The sequence below is a fragment of the Nannobrachium achirus genome (assembly GCF_963921795.1).
Source record: "Nannobrachium achirus genome assembly, chromosome: 16".
Taxonomy (NCBI): Eukaryota; Metazoa; Chordata; class Actinopteri; order Myctophiformes; family Myctophidae; genus Nannobrachium; species Nannobrachium achirus.
In genome coordinates, this window is record NC_137823.1 from 58,283,162 (window position 1) to 58,292,620 (window position 9,459).

The 9,459-nt window shown below is 42.2% G+C and overlaps 1 protein-coding gene across 1 annotated transcript; it reads left to right on the forward strand.

Annotated features, from left to right (window-relative positions):
* Positions 1–8,549: 8,549 nt before the first annotated feature.
* Positions 8,550–9,158, forward strand: LOC308301164 (clathrin light chain A-like; the record flags this gene model as incomplete). The annotated part of the gene is made up of 1 exon (XM_080745057.1): positions 8,550–9,158. The coding sequence occupies one exon, from the start codon at positions 8,550–8,552 to the stop codon at positions 9,156–9,158; it is 609 nt and encodes a 202-aa protein (XP_080601183.1).
* Between the last annotated feature and the right edge of the window lie 301 nt (positions 9,159–9,459).

Genomic DNA, 9,459 nt, shown 5'->3' on the forward strand with positions numbered 1-9,459 from the left:
CACACACACACACACACACACACACACACACGCATCTATATAGAGGCACTCGCTACCTCTGAACAAGATGTGCACACACATCTACAGTACCACTACACCATTACACATACATACTACTAACATAGACGAATACAACAGTCCCTTGTGCCCTGGTGCCATCGTCTGGTGCTTAGTTGGACTAAAGAAGAAGCCCCCAGATTAACACCTTGACTTTAACAGACGATAAATAGAAAAAAAAAAAAAAAAGAAACTGTAACAGAGAAACCTGTGGATGGAAAAAAAAGAGAAGTCGAGAAGTCAATTCAACACTTAACTCATTGTTTTTAACAGGTAACAAAGAACGTCTGCAAGTTATTATTTTTTTATATTGCCCTGTTTTCTTTTTCTCTTTCTTTTCCCGTCACAATTCTATTTAGACCAAAGCCAAAAAATGCCAGAAGCCCCATGTAGCCAGCCAAGTTCACATTCAAAGACATGAGCGCCAATGGGAAATGCCATTTTGCTCTGTGTAAGCCACTAGACGAGTGATGTATTATTATGTTGTGTGTGTGTACAATATGTTCCTGGGTCTATGCACTGTGCAAAACGGGTCTGTACATTTTTTTGTTTTTTATGCAAACACTAATGGTGTCTGTTTTCTGGATTTCAAGGGGGCAAGTCTGGATGAGAAACGCATATTGGGCGATGTCGTCATCGTCGTGTTGCCAGCTCTTAGAGAAGCCTGGTGGCCATTTATCTTTCAAAGGTTAGAGGAGTGTGAAGTTATATCAAAGATATCCACACACCAAGTGTTAGTCCATGAACACCTTTTTACTATTTCACCCTGCAATGTCACTTCTTCTCGCCTCATTCCATCTTGGCAATATCGCTTTTTTGATTCTGGCTGTGATTTCATATTGTCACTGCAAGGTGACATTTGCCCTGAGAATCTAGTGCAGGGGTCTTCAACGTTTTCAGGCCAGGGACCCCCAAACTGATCGGGAGATGGAACAGGGACCCCCTACCTACCACCTCGTAGGGTGGGGAGGTAGGGGCTACAACATATTTCTTATTTTAAACATACATGTACAAGGTACAGCGAGCAGGGTGGCCTGTGGCCATACCACTACCATTTCTAAACATAATTGAGAACCAATGTCAATACTATCAACAATCTGTCAATTGCACAGTTATCATGTAGGCCTATACAAGCTATTCAAAATGGACAGAATCATGATGTATTTTTAACATAAATTTGGAAAACGTTTTAAAAATATTTAAAGACAAATGGCCATTTTCGCGGAGCAGCAATTTCGCGGACCACCTGCAGTATCTCCACGGACCCCCTGCAGTACCTCCGCGGACCCCCTGTTGAAGACCTCTGCTAGTGTATGATAATGAACCTACTTTGAAGGGTTTGGAGTGTGATCTTCACTCACCGTGTGCATTGCAATACAGCAGGGGTTTTCAAAGTGGGTGACGGGGCACCCTGGGGTGCCGCGAGATCATTTGATAATATTTGGAATTTATTTGGACACTTGAAAAAATATTTAGTATCATTTTAAACTTGAAGTACAAAGTTAGTCAGTTCTAACCAAAATGGCTATTATCTCAAGCATTTTCCTCGCAACATAAATAATCACTAAAATATTGTCACTGTCGGCAGAAACTCATACCTCTGTCGCACACAACTAGTGAAAACAGCCGATCTACAAGCACACAACGACTCGTGTCGTTGTGTGCTTATAGATCTGCTGTTTTCACTAGTTTAGTACATTTTATAGATGATAAATACAAAACAAACGGTTTTGGACATACAAGGTTTCCACCCAACAACGACGGTATGCTATAAATATAAGGTGCTGGGAGAGAAAATTATAATGTAGGGGTGCCTCGGATTAAAACAATATTCATGGGGTGCCCTGAGACAAAAAAGTTTGGGAACCCCTGCACTACAGTACCTAGAAATGCATATACTGCATCCACAGAGAAATATCAGAGGTGGTACTATCCAATAGTACATTTGTAAGGTCAGTGTTTTCCTAAAAGTAAGGGTATGGATAGAGTTGTATGGGCTTCACGAGAGAAATTACAGTTTCAGGAGTGATATAGATACTGTATAATTTGATTTGGAATCTCACCTGATGATGGTAGAGGTGTTGCTGAAATGCACCGTATTCATAATATTTTGTTATACTGTATAATTATGGAAGGCATTCTTACAAGGTACAAGTTTGTCTTTTTCTTCTTTGCCTCCATACTGCAAGATTTCTTTTTAAGTATTCAGTACACCTGGCTGATTGATCGTTCCTATGTACGAAATCTGAAACCCACTCCAGAAACACGGTGGTTTCTTTTTAGATCCTATCTGGGTCTCCATTTAGGTCTATATCGTAAAATCTTCCACATTTGTGGCTTAAATTTTGTCAATGTCACTACGCTGTTCTTTGTAGAGTGGAACCGTTTACAATGTCCACTGTGCTTTTTTTTTTGTCGGTTATTAGTGAATTGCAATGGTTTTGTATGTGGTCGTTCATTTCATGTGGTTATTCATTTCATTTGGCGCTACGTATTTGGCTGACGGTATGGGTGAAATTCCGCTGCAGTTTCAACCTTTGAGAACAACGATAGCCTTGTTTCTATCAACTGGGCTTCAGGGTGGCTGATAAATGGATACAACACAGACACACTCAAATGCTTCGGAGCGGAAGTCAAAAGGCCTGAAACCGTGGATCTGTGGTTCTCATCTCTGATCCTGAGAACTCTCGACTGCTAGTTCTCTCTATTCTACCAGCTGTTTCATTAGTTGTCCCTGGTCTAAATCAGTCCTTATATGGGCAGATTGTTTGAAACCCTAGGATATTGCCAACATCACTATACCGTAAACATAGCCCTCTTGGCTTTGTCATTAATTCTAGATGTATAATGGCTCTAAGCTTTCATGATCTCATACTGTACAGGAATGTTTGGTACATATCGCCGTTGTGGGGTTGAAAACCTTGTATGTTGAAAACAGTTTATTTTGTATTCATTTTAAAAATGATTTAAACTACTGAAAATAGCCGATCTGCAAGCACACAACGCCTCGCACCGCGAGGCGTTGTGTGCTTGTAGATCTGCTATTTTCACTAGTTTTGTGCGATGGTTGTTTGATCATGAAGCAGGGCTTTACTTTGCGAAAAAACATACAAATTTGAAACTTGGGAGATACAAGGTTTCTGCCCGACGGTGACGATATGTGAAGGGGCATAAGGGGGCGTAAGATGTAAAAAGCCAGTAGTATCAAAATTGTGAGTGAAGGAGGAGCAGATACAATTCATGCACCCATGAAGGCCCTTTGTGGCAGACTGAAAATTGGCCACTGATTTAGTAAAGTGAAGTGTTTACATAGAAACAGACCTTAAAATTCTTACTCGACTCATATTGAACTTCATATATTTCCTTGTTACCTTTTTGTTTCTTTAAATTAAACATTTTTAATAGCCATAAAGATTTTAAAAAAAAAGAAAAAAGATCCTGTAATAATTCCGCTAGGTGTTTTAATTTTTCTTCTTCTCTCAAATCAGAATAAACTGATTTCATTTCAGTGTAAATGTGACATGGCCATAGAGAGAATTTGTTCCTGTCAAATTCTTCTCCTGTGTAAATAATTGTCAGTTTTATTGGAGTGTGTGCAACATCCACGTTTTGAGAGACCTCATTGTAAATGGAAAAGGTGTAACAAAATCATAATCTTGTTTTTCATAGTGTACATACATTTTTAGCATCTTTATTTTTTAATTTATGTAGGCGTTGACTTAAATCCATTGACAGAGGGCCCACACAGGCAGAACTTTGATTCTTCTTTTACAAAGGGCTTCCCCCCCTTTTTACTGTGAAATCCATCAAGTGACGCATGGAAGGCAGGTGCACACCTCGCCGTGTTTGGGGTGATTACACACCTAAGAGGGAAGGGTAGAATATCAGAATTCAAGGTAGCCGTCAGGGACGTGCTGGGCCCCTGATTCAGCCCGGGAAAAAGAGTTGGAGAGGCCCTCATTTTTCTCTTTCTTTTTTCGTCGTTGTCGAGTGGAAACCTTGTATGTCCAAAACCGTTTGTTTTGTATTTTTCATTTTGAAAATGAACTAAACTAATGAAAACAGCCGATCTACAAGCACACAACGCCTCGCACCGCGATGCGTTGTGTGCTTGTAGATCTGCTGTTTTCACTACTTTTGTGTAACGAACGGCCTTGTATGATGAAGCAGGGCTTACATTTGAAACTTGGAGATACGAGGTTTCTGCCCGTCAGTGACGATTTACTTTGTTGGCCGCCCAGCCCCCAAAATGGAACGAAGGCCAACATTTTATTTTTTTCCAAATGGCCGGCCGGGAATGAACCGGCCGTTCGGGAGTTGTCCCGCTTTTCCCAATGGCCAGCACGTCCCTGGTAGCCGTAGAAAATGGCATCAGCTCTGTTTAGACCTGACAGATGGTCTCCAGACCTTGTTCCACGAGTCGTCATGGGGACCCTGTGATCTGGGGTGTCGTCATGGGGACCCTGCTGTGATATGGGGGCAGAAGAAGAGGCCACTGTCCATCTTGTAACTGAAATGATTCCTGACTGCAGGTCAAAAAGAAGTTTATTCTTTTTTGTGTGTGTGTCATTCATTGTCGAAACATGGATCCTTGTGGACTATCTGTAAATGTGTATTTATATGATGATGAAAATCCAATCGAATAAAAGGGGGATTTTATAACTTATTGTCTATTGTTTTGTGCTTTAAGGTGCCGGCTACATGAAGCTGGATATTTCTGAATCTAGAATTTTTTGGTGCTGTTGGGGCTTGCAGCCACACAAAGCTGGATATTTCGGCCGCAAAACTGGATATTTTTGAATATAAATAAGTGGAGAGATTGAAAAATATCCGATTCACTGGATCCGTGTAGACAGGGAACCCGGATATCTCTGAAGACTTTACTGTTTGTGTGCTTGTTAGATCTAGATATCTTTGTCGTGTGGACCTAGATATTTTATGTGATATTCTAAGTGCCGTGGGCATGTATTATCGGAATGTGTTGATAATACGTTTAACCTCTTGAAACCCTATTCTACCAGGGTTCCCCTAGGGATCTGTACTTGGTCCCCTAGATTTTTCCCTCTGCACCAAACCTCTTCACTGAAATGAGTTTCTCTCGGCCATGCCTTTCCGCCTGGCGGAGACAAAAATCCTTTGAATATGCGTAAACCCAACCGTCTAAGCAGGATCTGGGTCAAGTTACTTGTAATAATAGGAAGCTGAAATCATGAATGATTGTAATGCCATGCTGGGTCTTTGTGTTGCGTAGCTTACTCTGTCTCCCTGTCCTATAAATGGTCCTGTAATCTCATTAACAGATTAGTTTCAGCCAGCCTCTCCATTCAGTTGATTGTCAATTACCTCATCTGATTAACCAGGAAATGAAGAGGATGAAGAGCCAACCAAGAAGTTGACAAAGGTCAGAGGGGAGAAGGCCAACCAAAGAAATGCTGTTATAGTACTACTGTATTGTACTGTACTGCCCTACAAAGGCAGAGTGCAGTAACTACGTTTTCGGACACACCGACTTATTTGTGTCGCCCAAAGGTCAAATTAGCCTTCATGATATTGGGGGATGAACATTTAGCTCAAGAACAGTTATAGAATCAGTTTAATATCACTTTTATGACCCCGATTTTAGTGAAATTCTTGTACATAATTACTTCACTCTGTCTTTGTAGGGCAGTGTACTGTAGGGCCTACTGTACTATACTGTGTTGTAGTTTATGGGGATTAAATATGAGGTGGCATTCCAGACAAGATGTCAATTTCAAGAGTCAAGAAAATCAAAAGTGAAAAAAAAGGGGTACATTTTAGCAGGAACATGTCAAGTTCATCAAAGATAATGATACAATAAAGGAGGAAGTAAAAAGACGTTTTAAAATCCACATTGTTCTGCGTACTCTGCAGTGATGGGTAATGGTCAGAGAATTGCGGTCAGCAAATTATAAACATGCAAGTTTATTGTTTGTTTTAATTACTACAGTCCCCTGTATTAAATTGTATTGTATGTTTAATGTCCAGTGTATTTGTATTTAAGTTCTTACTGTTAATATAAGTGTTACTAAATGTATTGAAATTAGATACTGTACAAATGTTACACTGAATACTAATAATATCCCTTAAATGTGTCACTATTATAGGCTATTTTAGTGATGGGGTTTACAGTATAGTAGCTACTGGTGATGAGAGTAGATGTAGCCTCCTGGAGCTGGTGTGGAAATTAAAATTGCCCACACCTGTGGTAGATTCCCAAACAGTATTGGATGGACCAGATCTGCTACCCACATTATGTGTAAGTGGAAAACTTGTTTTAACAAGTTGTTTGTGATTATGAAGTGCCCATGCCGTTGGCGTTGTGTGTGTACTGTAACTACTACAGTAACTACTGTTACGTGTAAACTGCCTTAAAGCTGTATATTCTTTGTGGTCACAGGGATGTGCTGAGTCTCTCATGTCTTTGGAGATAGCCTGCTATGATATTTTTGTAGGAAATGTGATGTTTTAAATGGCTGTCTTTGTAACCGCTTGTTAATGGTTTCCACAGTGGTGTCGGTTCAGCAAAAGCTAGGGTATGGCAAAGATGGGAGTCCTCGCGAAAAAAATCGTGTTTAGTAATTTCCCGGTTTCTACGGTTTCTTGGGCTGGATATGGCAGCCTTGAACGGTTGGTTGTTCAAGTGCAGCTAAACTTGGCATGTTGGTAAACGTGTCACAATTAACAATAATGCATTGCACCTGTGCAGCTGACCTGCTGTCAAGATGGGGAGGATATAATTATAATACCTTGTTACATTTTACATTTGTAGTTATTTTACTGTAATTTAACAACATAATAACCAGTCCAGCACAGATAGACAAAGAGACATTCATGGATTTAAAAGTAACTTTTATTTCCCCCACTGGACCAGCTGCATAGCTACCCCTGCCATACCCAATTGACTGGGTTTCCATTACAAACAAAGAGTAGAAGGCTTGTGGTGAGAGTCGAGGTACCTCAACATAGCTTTGCATTTGACTATCATATCATGTATGGTTATTTGGTGCCACACAAAGGAAAAGGTGTTTGTCAATTGCTACAGATGTCAAAGTGCTTTTGTTTCATACCTGATTGATTGATTGATTGATTGATTGATTGATTGATTGAAGGCTTTATTAGAAGTTTGCATAGAAAAGGGTACAGTTTCATGACGGTACAGTTCACTGGTACAAGGTCAACTAAAAGAAGATCCTAGAAAGCACTTGGCTTATTGACAGGAAACCAAAGCATCTCATATAAAATGTACCTATGTAATTGTGGGTTGGATAAACACATATAAATCATATATAGGCCTACTGTAGTGTAGACATAGCTACAGTATAGGTTTGTACATATTATATAAAGTTTATTACACATACAGTATATACAGTACTAGGTCTTTGTAGAGAGTATCTCACAATCTCCCAGAAGCATGGTTTGATTACCGCCTGGGCCCAGGAGCCCAAGAGCTCAGGGCTTTGGTCAGTATAATTTTTGAGCGGTGCTAACCGCTCCTACGTCTGGCGTTGTGTGTGTTGGAGCACGGATCTCCATGTATGGAGATAAGTTATAACTGACGTCACGGACTATTTTTGAAAAATCATGAAAATCTTTGAATGTTTCAAATCCTTCTGAGGTTTTTTTGAAAAACCTATGTTTCTGAGCTCAAACCTTTTCATTTGAAGGACCCCCAAAATGTTATGTATTTGGCCACGGAACCCCATCTCAAAATATTGAGTTCCAGAGACCCCCCCCCCCAGAAGCAAAATTTTAGTTACAAATGTTCGCTTAAAAAACACATATATTCAAAGATTTGCACACATTTTCACGACTTTTCAAAAATAGCAGATCTACAAGCTCGCAGCGCGGCACTCGGTGCCGCGCTGTGAGCTTGTATATCTGCTATTTTCAATAGCTAAAGTATATAATAATTAAGGCCCCTCCCACCACCTTGGGCCCCAGTAACTCAGTCCCACTTTCCTACCCCTTGTGACGCCCCTGGTCGTGTTTGATACCACGTGAAGTGAGCACCGTGTGGTAAGATCTGGTATCACACATGCAGGTGCCATTTTTTTTGACAAAGGCACAGCCATTAACAGAGCCCCAAACATCCCACTGAAAACGTCATGGTAACCTCCGTAAGATTGAGATATCACAGAGCGATGACAGTGTGTGTCATCGCATCATCAGTGACACATCTGGGAATCCATGTGACAGAATAGTCTCCATATATGGGCATGTTATGTCTCGCGTCCAAAGTCTACCCACAGGGCAATTCTGTTATTGGATTGGATAGAATTGCCCAACAGTCCATATTTAGGCAATGAATTTGTGCTACGTCTGTGCTTACATCACACCAGGCCTATGCCTACAGTATATAACTGTCCAGCAGGCCCCCTCATCATCTCTAGCTACCCTGTGGTGATTACAATTGCAATTAATCTGTCATACTATTACTTTTCTCTCTATCTAGTACGTAGAACAATATAGAAATGGAGGATATTGACGGCGTCCCTGCGGTCACGTTAGGTCACGAGTTTGGTTTGGAGGAGGATCCCCTCCCCGCTCGTTTCCTAGGCCAGAAGGAGAGCGATTTCACGTGGATCGAAAACGAAGACTTATGCGTCCTGGAAGGCGGACAGGCACCTTCATCCCTGGGAGACGCCATCGGTACGCCTCTAAATGGAGAGCGTCATGAGCAGTGCAACGGCCCATCAGACGCCGCCGACGCAGCCGTCTCCACCGCTGACGGCCTGCAGGAGGAGCCGGAGGCCCTGCGCCAGTGGAAGGAGCAGCAGAGGGGGAGGCTGGAGGCCCTGGACGCCAGATCCCGCCAGGAGGAGGTAGAGTGGAAGGACAAAGCGATCGTTGAGCTGGAGGAGTGGCACACCAGGTACAACGAGGAGGTCCAGATGGCCAAGGTCACCAGGGCGGCCGAGAAGGCGGCGGTTTCAGACCTGGACGAGAACAAGCCGGGGACCGCGTGGGAGGAGGTGGCGCGGCTCTGCGACTTCAACCCCGAGTCCAGCAAGCATGCCAAAGACGTGTCGCGCATGCGCTCGGTCCTCATCTCGTTGAAGGAGTCTCCGCTGCTCCGCTAGGCAGGTTGCTGTCATCATAGACATAGAAAGGTAGATGCCTCCTTCGGCTAGGGGGCGTATGCATTTAGCAACCAAGGGAATCTTCATCACTTCCGTGTTCATTGCTTCCGCGTGTGTCACACATAGGGAAGTTGCCAGGCCAATCAGAGGCAGGGTCGGGTCTTTACGCTGGGTCTTTACAGCTGAGCACCGCAACATCGGAACTGGCTCTGTTGAATTGAATTGTGGTCCTTGGATAAGTCTCGGAAAAGTCGCGCTGTGATTGGCCAGTAGTCACTTTGACTGACAGCGTTCCTTTGGT